General features: G+C 51.2%; 7 protein-coding genes across 7 annotated transcripts; 1 reads left to right on the forward strand and 6 right to left on the reverse strand.

Annotated features, from left to right (window-relative positions):
* Nucleotides 1-2,168: 2,168 nt before the first annotated feature.
* Nucleotides 2,169-2,556, reverse strand: COCSADRAFT_274203 (uncharacterized protein). Its single transcript, XM_007697962.1, has 2 exons — nucleotides 2,269-2,556; nucleotides 2,169-2,218 (listed from the first exon to the last, which is right to left on the reverse strand). Exons 1-2 carry the CDS (start codon nucleotides 2,473-2,475, stop codon nucleotides 2,186-2,188), a joined length of 240 nt encoding a protein of 79 aa, XP_007696152.1. The 5' UTR covers nucleotides 2,476-2,556; the 3' UTR covers nucleotides 2,169-2,185.
* Nucleotides 2,557-2,637: 81 nt separating this feature from the next.
* Nucleotides 2,638-3,939, reverse strand: COCSADRAFT_167804 (uncharacterized protein; the record flags this gene model as incomplete). Its single annotated transcript, XM_007697963.1, has 1 exon — nucleotides 2,638-3,939. One exon carries the CDS (start codon nucleotides 3,937-3,939, stop codon nucleotides 2,638-2,640), a length of 1,302 nt encoding a protein of 433 aa, XP_007696153.1.
* Nucleotides 3,940-4,285: 346 nt separating this feature from the next.
* COCSADRAFT_23022 (uncharacterized protein) lies at nucleotides 4,286-6,362 on the forward strand (the record flags this gene model as incomplete). The annotated part of the gene is made up of 2 exons (XM_007697191.1): nucleotides 4,286-4,598; nucleotides 4,663-6,362. The coding sequence occupies 2 exons, from the start codon at nucleotides 4,286-4,288 to the stop codon at nucleotides 6,360-6,362; spliced, it is 2,013 nt and encodes a 670-aa protein (XP_007695381.1).
* A 3,051-nt stretch (nucleotides 6,363-9,413) lies between these two features.
* Nucleotides 9,414-11,041, reverse strand: COCSADRAFT_79643 (uncharacterized protein; the record flags this gene model as incomplete). The annotated part of the gene is made up of 3 exons (XM_007697964.1): nucleotides 9,414-9,537; nucleotides 9,698-10,501; nucleotides 11,004-11,041. The coding sequence occupies 3 exons, from the start codon at nucleotides 11,039-11,041 to the stop codon at nucleotides 9,414-9,416; spliced, it is 966 nt and encodes a 321-aa protein (XP_007696154.1).
* A 299-nt stretch (nucleotides 11,042-11,340) lies between these two features.
* On the reverse strand, nucleotides 11,341-13,121 carry COCSADRAFT_187498 (uncharacterized protein). Its single transcript, XM_007697965.1, has 6 exons — nucleotides 12,981-13,121; nucleotides 12,717-12,854; nucleotides 12,480-12,648; nucleotides 12,216-12,433; nucleotides 12,000-12,140; nucleotides 11,341-11,941 (listed from the first exon to the last, which is right to left on the reverse strand). Exons 1-6 carry the CDS (start codon nucleotides 13,059-13,061, stop codon nucleotides 11,795-11,797), a joined length of 894 nt encoding a protein of 297 aa, XP_007696155.1. The 5' UTR covers nucleotides 13,062-13,121; the 3' UTR covers nucleotides 11,341-11,794.
* Nucleotides 13,122-13,606: 485 nt separating this feature from the next.
* On the reverse strand, nucleotides 13,607-15,910 carry COCSADRAFT_178389 (uncharacterized protein). The gene is made up of 2 exons (XM_007697966.1): nucleotides 15,384-15,910; nucleotides 13,607-15,311 (listed from the first exon to the last, which is right to left on the reverse strand). The coding sequence occupies exons 1-2, from the start codon at nucleotides 15,682-15,684 to the stop codon at nucleotides 14,074-14,076; spliced, it is 1,539 nt and encodes a 512-aa protein (XP_007696156.1). The 5' UTR covers nucleotides 15,685-15,910; the 3' UTR covers nucleotides 13,607-14,073.
* Nucleotides 15,911-16,274: 364 nt separating this feature from the next.
* COCSADRAFT_134494 (uncharacterized protein) lies at nucleotides 16,275-19,159 on the reverse strand. The gene is made up of 2 exons (XM_007697967.1): nucleotides 19,006-19,159; nucleotides 16,275-18,953 (listed from the first exon to the last, which is right to left on the reverse strand). Exons 1-2 carry the CDS (start codon nucleotides 19,030-19,032, stop codon nucleotides 16,623-16,625), a joined length of 2,358 nt encoding a protein of 785 aa, XP_007696157.1. The 5' UTR covers nucleotides 19,033-19,159; the 3' UTR covers nucleotides 16,275-16,622.
* Between the last annotated feature and the right edge of the window lie 265 nt (nucleotides 19,160-19,424).

Below are 19,424 nucleotides of genomic sequence, written 5' to 3' on the forward strand. Positions count from 1 at the left end.
GGCCCTGGGCAGCCGACGTTTCACGCCCTCCCTCTGCTCCTCCACGTCGGACCACCGCCGGCCATTCCTGCTCATCACTCGCGGCGGCCCTGCAACGACAGTTTGATTGCATTTGAAATCACGACTCGTGCTTGTCAATCAAGCCGGCCTCTTGCTTCCGACGTGGTTGGACAAGCACGCAAGAAACATGTCCAACAGGCGAGCGCACTGGGCCGGCGCTGTGGATCCACTCGCTGGCAGTGGCAGACGCCTACAACAGCCATGCGGCTAAACGGCCGTGCTGATGCTCGCCATACGCCCTCGTATTGGACCTACACGCTCCTGTATGCTGACTTGGGAGGCATAGCTGCTGATGGGCCCTCTGCCCAAGCCCTCTTTGCCGTGACAGTGACGCAGGGGCGGACAGTCTGTGTGGAGGAGTCAGACCACGACGGCCCGCACACCATCTCGCTCCAACACCAAGTCGAGTATTAGTGTCTGTGTATTGTATGTATCGTATGTATGTATGTCGAAGCAGGGGCAAGCTTGGTCCTTCTCTTCTGCAGTCCGCTAGCCGAAGCCTACACACATCTCATCATCCCCAAATAGTCCACGAGCTAGTTAGCATATGCGGCACAAGCTGCAAATTTGCACTCGCTGTCTTGCTGCTTTCCAAGACAGGCAAAGATGGACCCCGAAGCTGAGGCAAAGATTAGTCACCTTCCAGTGTTGTTACCGTCTCCGTCGGGGCACCAGGTCTCGGTGTAATATTCCGCCAGCCACTCATGTGTGATGAGAAGCGACTTTGCGTTGTTGGGCGCAGGACGGCGCAGGGACAAGATACGCCCGTCGAACCTACTGTAGGACCAAAGTGACTTGACTTGACTTGACGGCAAGGGCAAGGGTGAGGGTGAGGCCAAGGACAAGTGCTATACTCGCCCCTTCCTTACTATGCTCCCTCGCTCCTACCAGCCCAACAACAACCCCAACACTAGCTTACTACACCTACTCTACTCTACTCCGTCCCGTCATCCATACAATTCTTCGCCCTCCACATATCCACCACTCGGTCCACCACACAGCCCGGCCCTTGCAGGCCAGTGCTTCGGGAGTTACTAATCTTGGAACTCCCCACAATCATGGCACTGTCTCTTGTTTCCAGAGGATTGACGTCTGAGACTAGAGTAAGGCTGACTTGACAGTTCAGCACCACAGTGCTCCCGAGGTGATGCCTAGGCTCAAGGGAGATGTGTCTGGCCCTGGCCATCGTATGGATAGTCCTCACTGCAATATACCCAGTCCCCCAACCAACACAACACCCGCTAGCATGTACCCTGAGCCGTACCGGCCCCGAGTGGCTATGATAGATTGTCCACAAGTGATGATCTCAAGCAACAAACAGAAAGAACGCGGTCCATCATCAGGCTTCCCACAATGGCTCTTTGGTCATAGTCAGGCCACTTTGACGACTCCGAAACTCTTGTAAATGTTTCTTTTTTCGTCTCCAGACGTGGCCGAATGAGCAGTGTGGAACTACCATCTCCATATCATACCTGTGGATGCGTACTGCGCAGACAAAAAAGAATTACTTGGTGCCAAGACCATCTGCTTGAGCACCTCTCATAGTGCCGATGATCCTGACGACATCACTAATCATAGTCTTAGATTCTTGCTTTGTAGACACCGCATTTCTGCAAACGCTTCGTCAACGGTTCAATCACAGAAAAACCCAAAGTCGAACTGCTTTCAAAGACAATACAGCTGCAGTCTAGAGTAGAATACCTTGCCGACTTGTTGAATAGAGACTTTTTCTAAGTAACCAATCAAGCCCCGAATTTATCAGATTGACTATCTCGATCTCGTCATTCCCAACCTCTTTCAACCTCTCAACGCAGAATCGGCTCTACCATCACACTATCCTATTATTAGACACCACCACCTTTCAAGCCCCATCTTAACACAGGAAAATCAATATGGAAACATCATGGTAGCGGTGAAACGTGGCAGTGTTGTCTTTCCAGCACAGCCTCAATCTCATCTCTCCCGGCGCCGAAACACAACCCCGTCTTTGGTATTACCCACTCGGAAATCAGGCACCAACATCTCCCTTACTGTAGGGTCGCAGAAATACTATTCTCTGCATAGTAGCAGTTCTGTGTCGGTGGCGATGTAAGAAACAGCTCGCGATCGTACTAGAGTCCCTACACTAACAAAGTGCAGAGTTCGGACCGCCGTAGGCCTAGAGGTGCTCAGCCCAAGCTCTGAGCTTCGGCTCTATCGGAAACGTACCCTTCGGAAGATGTCATTATGCTGTACTGCAAGATCTTTGGGCTCGGTAGTTGATTGTGCAACGACGAAGATCAACATCAAGCACATAATTGATACAAGCCGTACTCTGAAGCTTTGGCCCCGCCTGTAGTGCACGATGGGTAGAGCTCCTAAACAAAAAGAACAGAAAACAGAGTAACCTAGCTTTCGGTCATTGTTTGCTTCCATTCTCTGGTTGAGTTCCTGGTACTTGTCTGCACATCATCCTCTGCATTTGTGCAAATCCCAGTGAGTATGCTTCCAGACCTGAGAGACGATTGTAACACAAGCAATGTGGAAATTGAATTTGATATGACGTGCTTTCTGTTGCGCTGACCTTACGCAGACATTTTACGTCGTTGCTGGAGTCCACTCCTCCACATCTCGAAAATCCATCACTTTGCCAGGACCACCGTGCCTGCCCTGCGTATCCCACCAATCTCGTTCTACGCTTGTTTCTGGCCGCCATCTCATTGCCTTCCTCAGCCTCTCTTCTCCCTTATTTTCAATCACATCGGCGACCAGTGATCCGATGGCGGGACATGCCATGAATCCGTTTCCAGAACCTCCGACGGCAACAATCAAGTTTGATATCGCTGGATGCCTGTCAATAAGAAACATGCGATCAACTGTGTCTGCGTCCCAACATATACGTGCGAAGCTGAAGCCGCGTTGAGAGAATTGTGGCATCGTCTCTGAAAGAAGAAGACGCATACGTGATTCGGCTTCCTTGGGAATTTGATGACGGGCAAACGGAATCGACCGCATCTTGCCATTGTTATAAATCGGGTTTATGTAGCCCGGGTGTTCATCGCAGAGCTTTATCTCGTTGTTTTCGACATCTGGCTCAATGAAGAAGCCACGATCTACCCCATACAGTACGGGTAATTTGCGGTAATGCTCTGCCTCCTCGGCGGAGAGAGGTATGTGTGCCAGTGTCCAGGCTGTAGGTCGGAGTTGCTGCTCAAAGTCTACAAGCAGGTCGCTGTTTGCGCCGGCTGCTAGTATGGTCTGCTTCGCTACATGCTCGGTACCATCTACGATCCTCACTCCTGTGACACGACTCTTGTCTGAGTTGTAGAGTAGTTCCTGGACTTTTCCTGTGGTTCCTGTTACGAAGCTCACACCAAGTCTTACTGCCTCATTGTACATTGCCTTGAGAGCACCACTCGCAAACACCCAGCCTGCGCCGTTTTTCTTCCAAAATCCCCTCCAGCCTGCAAGCTCGCCTTGTAGTACGTGCTTCGGCATTGTAAACCGGAAGTCTTCTTTGCTGTTGAGAGCCACTGGTACGGTCTTCTCCCCTTTTGCATACTCCACACAACGTTTGTATGCTTGGTCGCCTACAGCTGCCATGATGAAGCCAGTATCATGGTAGAAGGATGAGAAAACGAGGTCGTATTTCCAAGCGTGCATTGCAAGTTGAGTTATGCGGTTCCAAAAGTAGTCCTCATCGCTATCAGAGTTAGATGGCTCCTTTGCTTCTTCGGCAATTTTGTTCAGGTCGTTGCCAGCCGAGATGGCCGAAGGGAATGGGCTGCCGTCCAGTACAGTGATGGAAGTGTAGCCACGCCGGGCGAGCTCGAGGGCAATTGAACACCCCCATGATCCGGCACCTATGATGAGGATATTGCTATGGGATGTCTGTGTCATGGTGGAACGGAGGGGTAATGTACACTACATATTGTAGCTGCGTTGGAGGCCTCATTGTGCGCTGTCCTGGGTGGAGCCACCTTCTGTTCTGAGACAACTGCATTGCATACTACTAAGCGAGCTGTGCTATCTAATGAAGGAGGTAACTTTTTTTCTGTCATCCTATTCTCTGACGTAACGATGACTATTGTTTGGCAAGCTTCACAAGTGGAACATATAGACACGTGACAGGTCTGTTCGAGCACGCGTGATCACGTGCAGATAAGCGCGCTATCTCAAAAGTGGTGCAAATCCCCGCGGCGTACAACTTTATGACAGCGGATCAATTGACCCAGCGTACGCCTTGATGATTCGCATACGCCCGACGATATCGCGCAACATATGGCGATCACATATATCTCTTCTGTCTCAGGGCCAGACGCGCTTTGCTACCGTCAAACATGGTGGCAAGCGCGGGCGCCCAAAGGGTGCGACTGGTTACTGGTCCGAAGAGAAGCTGGCGACAGATGAGAAGTATCCCTTGAGCTTCACCATGAAGGAGTTGATACACCCATCCCTCGAGCCCAAAGTCAAGAGAAAGAGAGGCGCAAATATAGGTCCCTCGGCCCTGTCTGGCGGCGTTCACGTCAGAGCACAAATTGTAAGTCCCGATCTGTGTGGTACGTCGCGCCCTCTTTAGAGCATACGATTAGCTAAACTGATACTGATACAAAATCTGTATAGATGATGTGATCAAGTACGCTGGTCACACCTTGGAAAAGCACAAGGGCTGTGACATCCTTGACATTAATCCTGGCGCTGGGCTCTGGTCACAGAAGCTTCACGAGTACCTTCAGCCACGAAGCCATGTGCTGCTCGAATCCCGCTTCGATAAATTCAAGGACTTCCTCGAACCTCTGCTTAACGCGCCCGGCTCCAAGTACTCGCTCATAGAGAAAGATCCGACTGATCTCGACACATACACAAACATGATCGCCGAGGGTGTCTTTCCTCAACAGACGATACGGGATTCACGCGATCCGAAGGCTCAGGATCCGAACAACACACTACTGGTGACAGGGTCTCTAATTTGGGACCCTGCCATGTCCGGTCTTGGGTTTGACTCGATGGCCAAGCAAGTTCACTACCATCTCAGTGCCGCTGCTGGGAGCAACGAACTGTTCCATGCCTACGGTCTTGTTCGCACGCTTTTCTGGATGCAACAAGAGGATTTTAGTACTTCAATGGCTGATTCTATCAGTACAATGTACAAGACCAACCGATTCATGGAGATGTCTCAGAACATCAACGTACTTGTCAACGGGACCCAAACTCCGCGCAAATTGGGCAAAGGATCTTCAGGACGTGAACCTCAATATGCCATTGAGAGCACTATTTATGCTCTGAGAAGAGGTAAAGAACTGGGTATGGAGCTTCCACCGCATCGGCGCGATCGTATTCATGAGTTTGCTGCCGATATTGAGCGCATCTCCAATGGCACAGGCATGGCCAAAAGTGCCGAGATACAAGAATACCTTCGTGAGCAACAACTAGCGGGAAAGTCGACCACTGGCCTACTGAGTGAAGGACTTATTGAACACTATGAAACTGAAAAAGCCATACGACAGCAATACCCTAATGTCGAAATTCCCAATGGAACAGCTCTTATAAGTTCCAAGGCACGCAAGAAGATCGTTCCTGAAGACCATCCTGCCAAGGATCAAATTCGTAAATACATTTCAGACTGTGCACAGATCAATTTCACCCAAAGGCTTAAGTCACAAATTGAAGCGATAGCCGACGTTGGTGAGGCCATGTATGAACTCGAAGGCAAGATTCTCCGCATGCAGGACGGGTCCGAAAAAGACGCGGCAATGGCAAAGCTGGAAGAGCTAAATGCCAGCTGGGAGGAGGGGAACAAGAAAATGCCACTCAACTATGCTCGCGCTCCAGCTACCGAGCTTGACGACCGCCTCGCTCTACGGGCACCCCCTGCCCCTCGTGTTCAGTGGGATTCTCGTCCCTTTGAACCACTCACCATGTACAAAAACGAAGCTTGGCCCACAAATCGTCTCTCTCTCATCTCTACCGAGCCTCTCCCACAGCCCACCGCAGAATATCACGATTATTACGATTGGCTGCATGACTTTATACACGGGCTCTACGCTAATCCCTCGGACACCATTCCCGAAGCCCTCGACAAGATGCAGCACGGACTTCGCGATATCATGGAAGAGTGTCCGAGCTTAAAGGACCCAGACAAGGGCGGGAGGCTGCAGATGGATCACTTTAGGGTCAGGTTGCTCACACCGGAGATGATTACAGAAATGTTGGATGCGTATATGAACTGGCCATTCAAGGCGCCGGGAAGTGATCACAGCAAGTACTTTCGGCATAGGAGTTCGGCACATCACTTCACGTCTAAACAGACTACTATGGCTTGAGCGGGCGGCACAGACTTGCGGGTTGTGGGTTGAGATATGAGCTTGGATGAGTTGGCATGCACCGGCAGTCAATTATAGGTGTGCTTGCGATACGTCACATTTATCGAATGAACCCTATGTTACGTTGTCCTGAGCGTTTTTCGTCCTCGTCAGAGCAAACTATCGTTTCTGGATAACCATGTGCCTCGGCTTCGCTCTGTAACTTGCGTTGGCATGTGGAGGAGTTGGAGAGTTTTGTCAAGTGGATCAGTGGTGTGATCTGAATGTAATTTCTTCAGTTCCTAAACATGCTCAGGCTACTAGATGTTTCAGCTGCTTCCGCACTGGTGACGATATTCGTTCCAATACTCGTAGCCCAGGTGCTAAATTGGCAACGAGCAGTGTAGACTGATCTTGTATAGGCGACACAGCTCTGCTGTGGTGTTTTTAAACGTACGGGCTGGGGAGACAGATATGGAGTATCTTCCAGCGACACGACCGTCTTTGGGATGATAGCACTATTGAAGATACTTTCTATGGTAGATTAGAAAGTTCCTCATTATTTCTTGTTTGAGAATCTCTTTGATAGGTATGTTCACAACTATATTGCATCGCCTTCCTTATCCATACCGCTTCTCGCAAGTAAAAGCGAGTCCACAGTATAAACTATACATGTGCATTCAACAATGAGCAAGCGAAGCAAGCACTGCACACGCCATATGTCATTCAAATCACACTTCATCATCACATGCGGAACCAGCGGCAATAAGGGGGAGAAGAAAAAATAATCAACTCGCGACATAACCACTTAGTCCAATCACAGGACCAAATAACGCCTCTAACAAATTATCTGAAAGCGCCACATACATACATCCGTACGTACGTAGCAGGGCATCACAACCACACAACCCAACCCTCCATCACCACCACCACCGCTGCCCTAATTACCCTACCCTTACAACCACTGAATGCCCAAACCCTCCAACCCTCCCTCCATCAACGCTTCCCTTTTCTCACCACCCACTCACCTCACCACCTGCACCCCCATCCCCTTCCCTTCCCCTCCCCTCGCTAACCCCTACCGCCACTAATCCAAATACGGCATAATCTAGCGAAAACACCCACTCGGCTACCCCTCGTCTAGCGCGACCAGGGGGGAAGCGACGGCGACGGCGACTTCTCGTTCCCCACCGCTCGCCTGCTCTAAAACTAACTACTTACCCTTGTCGGATTTTTTTCTTGGGAAGAGGGGGGGGTGGCGGCGTGGTGGTGCTGAGCGTGCATGTTGCATGTTTTATTCCCGCTTCTAACAATTCATTCCTGCTACTACATAACGACGGGATTGAGGGGGTGTTCAATAGTGTGGTGGTTATGATGATGATGATGATGTTATGTAGAGTAGCATGATTTGATATCATGAGATGTACTGTGTATATGTAACTGCCAAGCTTGGGGGTCTGTAATGCTATGTATAGGCGATAGTAGGGGACGATGCTGAGAGTGGGTTATCGAAAAATAAAATAAAATAAAATAAATCAAGGGTCAATGGATGTTTGATGCTGATAATTGTGGATGCGGGAAAAGAAGGCGCTAAGGGGGGCGGGGAGGACACCCAGCAAACCCGCGTATGATTTTCTAGAATAAGAAGGGGAGACAGGGGCGAGCGAGTAGCAGGTGGGGAAGAACAGGGGTAGGCGACTTTTTCGTTTTTTTCTTGGGAGTTGATTGCGATTGCGATGGAAGGGGCGATTGGTGGGGATTATTTGAAGGACTAGGCGCGTGGGTAGGGCCGCGTTTGCATTCGTGTACAGAGGATGCGAGTGAGCGAGTGCGAGAGCGAGTACTTGGGGGATGGTTGGTGGGTGATGATGATGATAATGCGGGGCGTACGTATGCGTATGTACATAGCGGTGTACTATGCCCCCCCCTCTCACCCATTTTTCGACCGCTTCCTTCCGTTGGTTCAAAGGATTCGTTATCTTGGCTTGGTGTTATTTACCATGGCCATGGGTAAAAGTACAGGAACGGTGAGAAAGAGTGGTCAATCTTTGCTTCTCTCAGCTTTTTTCTTTCCTTTTCGTCCTTCGTATCGGCGCCCCGGAATCCTAAACGTTCGCCTAGCCCTGCTCTTTTTCTTGTGCTTCTGGACCTCTGAGCGGTACCGGCGTCCCGACAAGCGAGCATGGCAACGGGCTAGGGGGTTAGGACTAGCATGGGGCTCGTAGCGGAGATTCAACTATTTGATCGGTATATGGGGTTCTTGCAGAATCGGCTTAGCACCCATGGTGAGGGATTGGTGAGCAGGGGGAGGGGAATACGGTGTACGCTTTATGTTTTGTTGTAATCGTTGTCTGATGGGTGTGCCATGCCGTCATACGATGGTAATTAGACAGACTTTGAGAACATCCCGGATATGTGGAAATAGCAGGCGGTCGGGGCTCCCGAAATCCTACGTATACTAAACCCGCGGTAAGTCAAGTACTGTTACATCGCTCAGTTCAATTTTCTCCTTCTTGACTACGTAACTCGTACATATTATCCGTAAAGCACACGCACCTTTCTGTGAAGCGGATAATGCGCGTAGTACATGACAGAAACAGTGGACTGCATTGCAGGAGAGAAAGCAAGCACATGCACATGCACACATACATGCATGTTGCATATTTTTTTTCCTTCTCTCCATCTCGCTCTTAATCCAGTCGCCAGGTACACACACAACAGCTGCATATCGCATACAAACTAAAAACAAGCCTTCTTTCCAACCCCCATACATACATCCTGAAAAACGCCCAGTGCCATCTATCCTAGCAATGAAGTACATAGCAACCCAATCCCTCCGACCCGTCTAAGAAAGAAGAGCAAGAGAAAAACGCCCGATTCCCTAGACACTTACGCATGACCATGCCAGCGGCTGACTCGCCTGCTGAAACGCCAATTGAAAATTACGTCGAATATGCAACGCTACGTCAAAGCACACACCCCTCCCCCAGTCTCCTTCTGCCACCCTCTTGTCTCTTGCGTCTTGCCCCATGGAGAGCTTGCCCTTGTCTTTATTCGTAAGTCCAAATCACATCAGACGGCCGCAAGCAAGTTGAGCGCAGTGCTCAACTCGCGACGTGCATCAAGCTCGTCAGTGCCGTCATGCAGCCGATAGTGGTGTGCCACGAGACGCAGCGTAGCCCTGTAAATCCTGTATCTGATTTTATCTCCGTCAGTTTTTGAACTGGTTTTTCCCAACCAAGAAGCTCGAAAAGATGGAACTAGAGTGGGGGTGGAACGAAGTAGAATGGGACTTCGGGTTAAATCTGAACCCGACGTATACTATACGGAAGAAATTAAACAAAAAAAAAACTCACATCATAATCCTAACCTTTGCAGGCCCCGTCCTCGGCGCACACTCACCCAGGCCTGTCAAAAACGCCTCGCTAGCGTCCGCCATACCGCCACTCATAAGTGGATCGCCCCAGATGATATTAGAGAAGCCGACGAGGCCAATGACTTGCTTGGTATGCTCATCGAGCAAAATGTTGTCTGCGTTGCACGCATTGGGTGCTACGAGGCGTGGTTCCGTCACTTTATCCAAATGGTGCGCGTGCTTGCCGACCCAGTAGCGGATACTCTCCGAATGCAGATTGACCAGCATATCTTCTGCGTCCCGCAGCGTCGACTCGAGTAGTCCGAGGAACGCTTCGCGCCAGGTGGTACTGCCTTTCTTGGCGAAGACGCGGTGGGACTGCCCGAATTGGGGAGCTGATAGTGCCGTCAGCGAGCGCATGTGCGTGCCCATGGTGTGATCGATTGCATTGCGTTCGCTGGGCGTGAGATACGGTGCGAGTTCTGAGAGTCGTCGGCCGGGTATGTGGCTCATTAGGAGGAAGGGCCGCCCGAGTGCTGAGCTGTGACTGTCAAATGTGATAAGTTGTGGAATAGGTATTCGGGTGTATTCGCGGATCATCTCGAGTGTCTTGCGTTCGGTATCCAGGATGTGTTTCTCGTGGCGGAGGAGTCGAACATTATGTGCTGGTGGGCACTTGAGCACGAGACTGCTGCCATCTGCAAGTCTAGTGACGTAGACCTGCCCAAGATAGCCTTGGATAACTTCCACCTGTTGAACTGTGATTTTTGACGATCGATATACTGTTCGAATCAATCGTTGTATGCTGGAGGTGTCGAGTGTAGTGACGGTAGTCTGGATAGACGCTCTTGACAGAGATGACGAAGACGATGTCGAAGATGAAGATGTGGATGTAGAGGACCGAACAGGCTTCACAGCATAGGTGCCACGGCTCATATTGGGGGGTTTGTAAATGATAGCATGTTGCGGGGGGTGATGCATTATGTATCATCAGCCGCTCACTACCCATGTACTAGGTTCAGGCGGGAGATTTAGCGCCATTTCACACCACAGATGCTCCAAGCGCTTCTAGTTGCTCCATGCCATGGACCGGCCCGAGCAGAATGAATGATTCGTGTCTATAGCATCATCTGTGCCTTTCCTTTTTTAAACTGATGGTAATCGATGCCCGACTACTGTCCGGTGAAGGGCCGGAAATAAGAGCATCACTAGAGGAGCCCGAGCAAGATCGAGTGTAATAAAAACCACTCACTGCAGGAGAATCTAGTCCTAAAATTGGCCGTATTCGTCTATTCTCACGAACACACATCAGCACATCGACAAGTTGAGCACGTGTGTAAGCCATGTTGGCCATGTTTTCAGCTACATGCTCCTAGGCTGAAAAGCCCTATGGGTCATTCATACGTGTACAGCACCCGTTATGCAAGTACCGTTCTACTAGTGCCTAAACTAGCATATGTGAATATCAAGACGAAAAGGACGCGAGAGGCGTTCGTTTAGATGCTGGTGTGGCGCGAGGAGCGTTCGTCAATGTTGACCAAATGCGGTTAGCTTCTAGTTGGGTAGATCGCCTATCGGAATCTGGAATTTGTCATGGGGACCAAAGGACAGGGCGCATAAGTCATTAATGCCGCTTAGTAGATGCTGATGAAATTGGAGATGTAATCGATGGCTTTTTCGAATATCTTGTAGTTTATGAGGGGAAGGTATTGCGATCAGCATGGTGTTAACAATTGATACAGAGTCAACATTGACGTGGCGTCTTTGCACCAGGGTAGAGCCCTTCAACCATCTTTGACTATCGGGCACTCTTCCGTCATTGGTGTGGCGAGCCTCAAACTCGTCTGTGAAGCTGATGTGCGAATCCGATATGTCGGAGACGGGTCGCAACAAAGAGCTGAGGCGTGGAGTCAGCACTTACATAGCAGCTCTGCTCCTCACATAGTCTTGCAAGGCCTTCCGGTGTTTCACATGTGCTACTGCACCTCCAAGCCACAATAGCCACAGTCGGAGGATTTGTTGTTTGTGGACATTGATGCGCTAGCGTCTTGGCCTAAAAGTGACAATCCATAGAACATGCCGATTGATTGGTATCTAATCACTCGTCTTCTTTGCTTTCAGTGATCTTGCTGCCGTCCTTTGTGGTCTCTGGAGCAGTGGAAGATATTGGCTGGCGTAGCTCTTCAATATTGAAGCGCTTGAGTTTCTCAAAATCGGGGCCTACTACGCTCATGCCAATGACGTTCTGTCACGAGTAAGCAGCTGTCATAACCTTACTGACCCACCACGCAGCAATCTCATACCTGGTAAATCTCCACGATGATGAGCAAATCATACCCCTTTAGATCGACCTTATGGCCAGGGCCTACTGTAGCTGCAATCGTTCTGATAACATCGTCTCTCAGGAACTCCTTGTTATTGCGTATCGAAGGTCGTATAGCGAACTGGGATTATCCTACATTAGCGAGAAGCTTCGTATATAAATGATGCGTCATTCGACACCAATAGGTTAGGCTAACCTTTTTCCCCGTTTGATCCGGTCCATGGAAGTGAGGCGCCAAAACTTGTTTCGCAACACTCTCGAGACCCTGGGGAGTGGCTTTCTCGGTTGCAGTAATAGGTGTTAGTCGCTTCACGTAGCTCAAATTTCTCGGCTGAGCGCCATCAGCAATATCTTGGCAAATTTTGTGGACAAAAGACACAGGTTCCAATGGCGATCGAGTTCTGAAAAACACCACTTGTAAGGTCAGTACGGGTAAGAGAACATGTCCCAGTACTCTTACAGCATTGAGTGTCAAGCTTGACCGATGTAAACAATGGCTTTGTAGTTGGATTGCGAATATCGGCAAGCTCTTTGCTGATCTGAGCTTCGATATCCCCCCCCTCAGCATCAGAATCGTCGTCTGCAGCTGTTTCACTGGATTCAGTCGTCCCATACATTTTGGTAGCGTACTGTCGCCGCCTGTCAGCATCTCCGACAATATAATGTGCGGTTGCTGGTGCATCAAGTAATGGCTCACTTCTTGGAATAAATCTCGTAGATCAGCCACGGATTTGGCTTCCTTCTTCATGGAGCACGTGGCCCATATCCCAGCGTCCCCAGCTTGTATGGCGCGATTTGACATGTCTCTCCTAGGCATCTCCCAGTTTTTCTTACCCTAGCAACTAAAGTCAGACTCTATGAAACAAAATGCAGCTGCAGAACGAAAACAGCATCGTGAGGCCAAGGCTGCAACGACAGGCATAGATGTCGCCGTCTTACGGAAAAAAAGAAAAAAACACACCTTGGCTCGTTTATTGCCTTCAGCTTGCCGCTCGCCGGACTCGGCTTTGCGTTTTCTCGTAGCATCGTGTGCTCCAGGCATTATGGGCAAATCTAGGTCAAGCAAAGGGGTGGAGGTGATTGGATGAACAATGCTTTAGAATGTTTGGTTGTAGGGGGAGAATCGCGAAAAAGAAACTAGTCCAGTTGTGGCCACTAGCGCGGCTGTTCCTGCCTAGATTCTGCAGCTCACACTACACCTCTCAGCCTCATTCAAGCTCACCGCGAAACCTTGGTAAACTTGCTTTGTTCAGTGGCGCACACCTAGCTCTCGAACTTCGGCTACCGATGCCACGTGTCGGCGAGGTTCAGCAGCTGGCGTTTCGTTAAGGCGTCTAGAACTTGTCCCGTGACGCACCTTTGCCGAGCGCCAGGAAACAGGTAGTAGAGCTTCCGGTGAACGACGGCGTCCGGGAATATGAGACAATCTGCCAATAGAATGCTAGCCTTATGTGATAATAGCAAGCCAATGCATACCTGAGCAGAGGATAAACAAATGGCTGAAAAAGCCAGCACTGAGATTGAATCCCAAAAACATGAATCATAGCAATCACACATTCATAGTCTTGCAAGTAGATTATATGTAGGCGACCATCGCCAAAAAGGTTAAATTCTAATTAAGTTTCCTAATACCCGATATACCGAAAAGCCATTATTATGTAAGTAACTCGCGAGAGAAATCCAAAAAAAGGATCATGGGTATACAAATGGGTATATGGAAAATCGACAACAAACAAAAGGAAAAGGACATAACCTTCGTCAAGTTCGCTATCGTGAGAATCGTAAAGGCGTCATTACCGGGCCTCCAACGGCCAGATGGTAGAGGGAGAGGAGAGAGAAAAAGCAGCAATGAAGAGATGCGAGGCAAGATGCCCAAGGAGATTGAGAGAAGAGATCCAAAAGCCAACCAAACGCCGATGAAAAATGAAGACTAAAGTAGGAAAAAGGAAAAAGGAAAAAGGAAAACGAATAATGTAACAAGAAGAAAAATCGTTGTTATACAAGCAACCAATCAGAGGCAGCTCGATCAACAAGCTCTCAAAAGGTTGTTTTGTTTAGGCGTCGCCACGACGCATGAAGCCGAAGCGTTTCTTCCTCTTCTCGGTTTTGTCAGCACTGAGTAGTGGATTGGGGTAACCAGTGAGGGCAGCTTCGGCATTGAGGCGTTCTGCCTTTTCAAAATCAAAGGGGCTAGACCATTTTCGTTGGGGAATCTCTCCCATCTTTGTGCTGTCGGAAGCAAAGGTGTAGCAGGAGGGTGTGTTTTTTTCCATGCGGCGTCTGAAGTGGATGGTTGCCGGGGCGTGGTCAAGTAGTGGTGGTGGAGATAGGTACTCTGGTTTGGACGGAACAGGAGGTTTGGATGGCGCAGAGGGAGCGGGGGTGGGAGTGGGGGTGGCAGATCGGCGGGGCGCAGGGGAAAATGTTGGGAGCTTGGGGGTAGGTTCGTGAACGTGTTTCGGCGTTGGAGCACGCTTTGGCGCTGCGACGGGCTTTGGTGCTACGACAGGCTTTGATACAGGGACTGGCTTTGGCGAAGGGGATTTGGCGACGGTGTGGGGAAGATGTTCTTGAGGCCATGGCTCACGTGGATCTTGGAAGGAATCAACGCGTTGTTTGACACGACTCGTCTTTGTTGGTGCACTGCCTAGCGTGCCCTTGAAGACACCAGTGGTCTGAAGCTCAAGAGGATCGACAGGCACATACAGAGGCAGTTGGGGTGCTGTGTGGGCCTTCTTTAGCTCAGGAGAAGCCATTTGAAGTTTCTTTGGCTGGGGAGAGGACATGGGTGAAGTAGTGCGGGATGAGCTGGAAGTTGACTTGACCGCACTAGAGCTGTTGCTTGATGAAGTAGCCTTGCGACTTGCCTTTGGCCTCACGACGGCAAGGTGAGGATGACTGGTGCGTCCTTGTCTGATGGGCATGCGGGTAACTACTGGGCCGAGGGAGCGTGTGCGGGTAGCCGAGGAGCTTGACCGCTTCTTCCTCTCCTTCTCGGGGCTGGCGCTGCGTGAGGAGCAGTCATGATGTTTAGTAGTTCCACAACGGAGACAGACGGCAGCAGCAATCCTGTGGAGCTGGGCGTGGGCCTGACTTAGTCGCAGGTAGAGTTGGGTTAGGCTGAGCAGAGCCTCACGGCGGGAGGCGTCGGAAAGGTGGGTCAGCGACTTGTAGTCTAGGTCTAGGTGGCTCTTTCCGTTTTTGTGCTCATGGTCGAGAAAGGATGCAATGATGGCCACGAGGCCAGTATTTAGTTTGATCAGCGTCTCTGCAAGGGCTGCGTGTGCAATGGCTGTCTGGCTGTTAGCATATCGTACAATGCCATTGTTTTTTGAGTTGTTGTTGTTGTTGTTCTAGTACTCACCATCGCCCTTTGCGAAACGCGCGCCGATACTGCTTTGGTAGCATTCAACATACTTCTCCGCCACCTCAATGGGCCCTCTGCGTAAGCTCTTGGAGAGCTGGTGCTCAGCCGAGCTGGTCGCGTCGGACGTGTCGCTGTCCTTGCGCGAGGACTTGCGCTTTTTTCTTCTTTCGCGCAGCCGCTTGAAGATGTTGAATCCATTTGTGAAGGCTTCTATGATACCGGCCACGCAGCTTGATACCTCGGCCTCGTCGGCCCTAGGCGCAGCTCGCGTGCCTACACTGTCTAATTTGACGGCCATGGGCAGAATGCAGACGACCAAAACCAGCAAAGGTGCGATGCAATACAGAGTGGAACTGAGGAGAAAGAGAGGGAAACGCACGATAGGTATACAATATTCTAGAGGAAAACAAAGTGCGGTCTAAGCATTCATTAGCGAGGGTGAATGAAGAGTCATCTGCAAGTCTGCAAGCCAGATCACCCAGGTTAGCCTTAAGTTGTGTTAAGTCGAGTCGAGTCGAGTCAAGTCGCCGTCAACATGGCCGCCCAGCGACGGGGGCTCTTTGCTTTATCCCGCTGGCCGCCCGACCCTTGCCCTGCACCAACGCCTAGTTGCCCGTGGGTGTGCACCAGCTTCAGCGTTCCTGCGTCTGTTACTGGGCGACATTGACTGCCTGAGCACCGCCAGCGCCGCCGTTTTTCGAGCCGAGTGCTGCTGGTAGCCGCTGGGTGTGCTGGCCCGCCATGGGTGCGCGCTGCTGATTGGCTGCCTGCATCGCGCTAGCTATATCGGTCAGCTTTTGTGGACCCTCGCCTGCGAGCGGACTCGAGACGTCGAGACCGCTTGTCTACACGTGCGTCGACATGGGAACAACAAAGTAAACATCAACACCTGCATGAAACACCCGGCCGCTGTGTCGTGGCCCTGAGTGGGTTCCTACCATCGAAACATCAAGGCTGCGTGTGGGGTGCAGCACACCCTCGTTCTGTCCTCGTTGGCCCACCATTGCCTCATTCTCGCGACAAAAGATGAAAACATAGTCAAGACATGCGGTGGGCCCCGTCGCCAAGAGAGATGAAGTGTCATTCGCAGGGGGGCCCTGTCGTGCTCTGTTAAGCAACAGGCACTCTCTCCCTTTCGCCAAACCCACTACAGTAGTCTACACACCCAAACGCCTCGCTATGCAATACACAGTACACGTCCTTGATCGCCCTACCTACCTACCTGTAGTCTAGCCCTCACTGCTCGCTGTCTTCACCATCCTCCACAGTCACCCTTCTCCGTGTCGCCGCCTGGCCTTCTGAGCTGCTGGCTCCAACCGCAGAGCTCGACCCTTCGGCTTCTGTCCTCTCCCCCACATTGCCGAAACTCCAGCTAGACTCAAGACTGCTAGGCTCCGCAGCCTTCGGTGAAGAGTGAGATGCTTGCTGAGAAGTACTCGTCCTCACCGCCGATGCTCCTGCTTGACCTGGAGATGTCGCATTGTCAGCCAAAGATATATCTGCTCCAGAGTCTGCTGCTGGCGGTGTTGACTGCGTCTGCTCTGCCACCGGAGCCCTATCTTGGCCTGACGGTTCTGTATGTGGTGGTGCTGGTATTGTGCCACCCTCATGTCCGGGCCGTGGCGCTAGTGCCATCGGCCTCAGCGTCCATCCTTCCGGCAACGTCAGACCCTCTGGCACACCTGCATCGCCCTGTCGCAAAACCGGTCCCCTGGCGAAATAGGCTTGTGGTACGAATGTATTCATGTTGGGCCCGTTCAACGGCGCAATAGGTGGTAATTCTTGACCGGTTGCCCCCGTCACGCCAGATGCTTGCTGTAGTCGGTGCAGTTCGTCAAGAAGCCGGTGAATAACCTCAAGTTGCTCGTGTTGCACGTTGAGATGTCGCATTGATTCAATGATGTTCTGTTGTAGGCGTAAAATGTCCGATTGAATATCCGACGGGTGCAGCGCAACAGCTCCTGGCATCGGCCCAGTGGGAAAATTCGCAGTCATGCCTTGTCCAAAGGTCGGTTGACCGGAAGGCACATTTTGCTGACCTGGGTTCTGTGCCATGTTGTTTGCTACAGCCTGCTGTCGCATCTGCTGAATTGCATTTTGCACAGCAGCATTGTCATGTTGCCCTGGTGGCACCCGAATATTTCCGAGGGCTATCCTGAGTGGACCCAAGTTGAACACGCGCATATTGCCTGCAGGCCCGTTTGCTGGTCTACCATCCTGGGGTGCTGCCGGCTGACCCTGGCCTTGTTGCCCTCCAGCACCACCTTGGTGTCCTCCAAAGCCACCTTGCTGCGCATTCCCTCCGAACATTGCTTGTAGCGCCTCGCGATTCGGTAGGTTCTGTTGTCCTTGCTGCCCCTGGTTGGCCTGATTGTTGCGTTGAGTGTTGGGAGTGGCTGCCGAAGTAAGGACGGGTCTGCGGCACGTTGGACACACTTGCTGCCTCTCAAGCCAACTACGCAGACAGCTAAAGTGTAAGATATGGCCGCATGGGAGTTTCTTTGGGCGCTGTCGCTCATCCATTCTGCGGCCCTGCTGCGCGCCATCCGCACCAGGCTGATTCCACGGTCGCATCTCTTCGCGGCAAACAATGCACGTATTCTCTCGCTCGAGTTCTTCGGCTGTTGCATCGGGGTACCGTGTGTTCATGTCGCGAGTTGCGTTTCGGTACTGGACGAAATCGTTAATTCTCTTAATCAGAGACCGGAGGGACATGAACAGGTCCCTCATGATGTGAATGGGAATGCCGTAGAATGTCATGAGAATGATGAAGAAGCCCATGTATACGACTGACTTGACAAAGTCTGTCGCTAGATCCAGGTAGAAGACCCAGCGGCCCTTTTCTTCCCACCCGGGCACATCACCCTCGTCTTCATCATCATCAGCCTCGACAGGTACTTCAGCTCCACCAGCTGCAGCTTGTTGACGTGCTAGCTCGCTAGCAATCCTGCGGGCTTCCTCACGTGCCCTTTCCTGGCGCTGTGTCATGAACAGTTCGACGAGTGAGAGTGAGTATCGCAATAAGGTCGATATCGATGCGATAGCTAGAAGGACATATTCGAAACCAAACATAACCATGACGCCAGGCCGGGCCTCTGAGAGGATTGACTCGATGCAGTATTGCATCATGAAGATGTCAAAACCGACCGAGAGCAACAGGGAGCTCATCAAACGAGTGTGGAAGAGCCTTGGGTTCGCTGGCGGTTGTTGCTCCAGGAACTCGACTCGCCCTTCTCCAATCCACTGCCAAACCTTGCCCGCAAGCAAGCAGAGGAACATTGTGAAGAACCATATGCCGATATCGTCTCTGAAAATCGTCATAGCCAACAGTGTCTCACTGACAGCAAACCATGCCTTGTCGTACAGCTGCTCCGTCTCGATGGGCCGGAGAGGTCCGTAGAAGAGCCGCTGTAATCCATAGCCAACGCTCGCAGCCACGATGAGCATTAGGTTGACCAAGAACATCAAAGAGCCGGTACTCTGAGAAATGTAGACGGCGGCCGAATAGAAGTTTGGACGCTCATAGTACGCGCGCATAAGCACGATGTTGGCCATAACGGCCGAGCCCTGGGCGGGTGAGCATTGGCATGTACTGTCAGTGAGGGGGAGGCGTTTTTACCGTAACGTAGAGCTTAAGTCGGCCCATCGTGCTGTATCGAGGCGATCGGAAAACTAACAAAGACTGTGTGCCCCCATCTGAGAGTTGAGAAGTCCCATACACGAAGTGGTGATAGTGTCGCGTTGCGGCAATGCTTACATTGGTGAAGGAAACGTGGTCGGAGTGGGAACTCTCGTGATTGGCTGCGTCGGCGATGACGTTGGTCCGCCGCTAGCCCTTAGCATTGGCATTGCGACACCCATCTTTCTCGGCTATACAGCCTCTGGGCCTACGCATGAACATATGTCACATGTGTAAATACCGCGCTGGGCATTGTTGGTGATACCATGTTCCTGCTACTCATGGATGTTCTCATGGATGTTCTCATGCATTATCTCGCGCACCAATTCGGCATAGCCGTCGAATGTCATCCGGTACTG

Source organism: Bipolaris sorokiniana, assembly GCF_000338995.1.
Source record: "Bipolaris sorokiniana ND90Pr unplaced genomic scaffold COCSAscaffold_2, whole genome shotgun sequence".
Taxonomy (NCBI): Eukaryota; Fungi; Ascomycota; class Dothideomycetes; order Pleosporales; family Pleosporaceae; genus Bipolaris; species Bipolaris sorokiniana.

Bases quoted from the DNA above. Each gene is read 5' to 3' on its own strand.
- COCSADRAFT_134494 (XM_007697967.1), bottom strand. From the start codon at position 19,032: ATGGGCCGACTTAAGCTCTACGTTACG. The intron at 18,954-19,005 runs GTAAAAACGCCT...TCACCCGCCCAG, and splicing joins GACTTAAGCTCTACGTTACG to GGCTCGGCCGTTATGGCCAA.
- COCSADRAFT_178389 (XM_007697966.1), bottom strand. From the start codon at position 15,684: ATGGCCGTCAAATTAGACAGTGTAGGCACGCGAGCTGCGCCTAGGGCC. The intron at 15,312-15,383 runs GTGAGTACTAGA...ACAGCCAGACAG, and splicing joins GCGTTTCGCAAAGGGCGATG to CCATTGCACACGCAGCCCTT.
- COCSADRAFT_274203 (XM_007697962.1), bottom strand. From the start codon at position 2,475: ATGGAAGCAAACAATGACCGAAAGCTAGGTTACTCTGTTTTCTGTTCT. The intron at 2,219-2,268 runs GTACGTTTCCGA...GAGCACCTCTAG, and splicing joins ATAATGACATCTTCCGAAGG to GCCTACGGCGGTCCGAACTC.
- COCSADRAFT_187498 (XM_007697965.1), bottom strand. From the start codon at position 13,061: ATGCCTGGAGCACACGATGCTACGAGAAAACGCAAAGCCGAGTCCGGC. The intron at 12,649-12,716 runs GTGAGCCATTAC...AGGCGGCGACAG, and splicing joins TACGAGATTTATTCCAAGAA to TACGCTACCAAAATGTATGG. The intron at 11,942-11,999 runs GTATGAGATTGC...TACTCGTGACAG, and splicing joins TCATCGTGGAGATTTACCAG to AACGTCATTGGCATGAGCGT.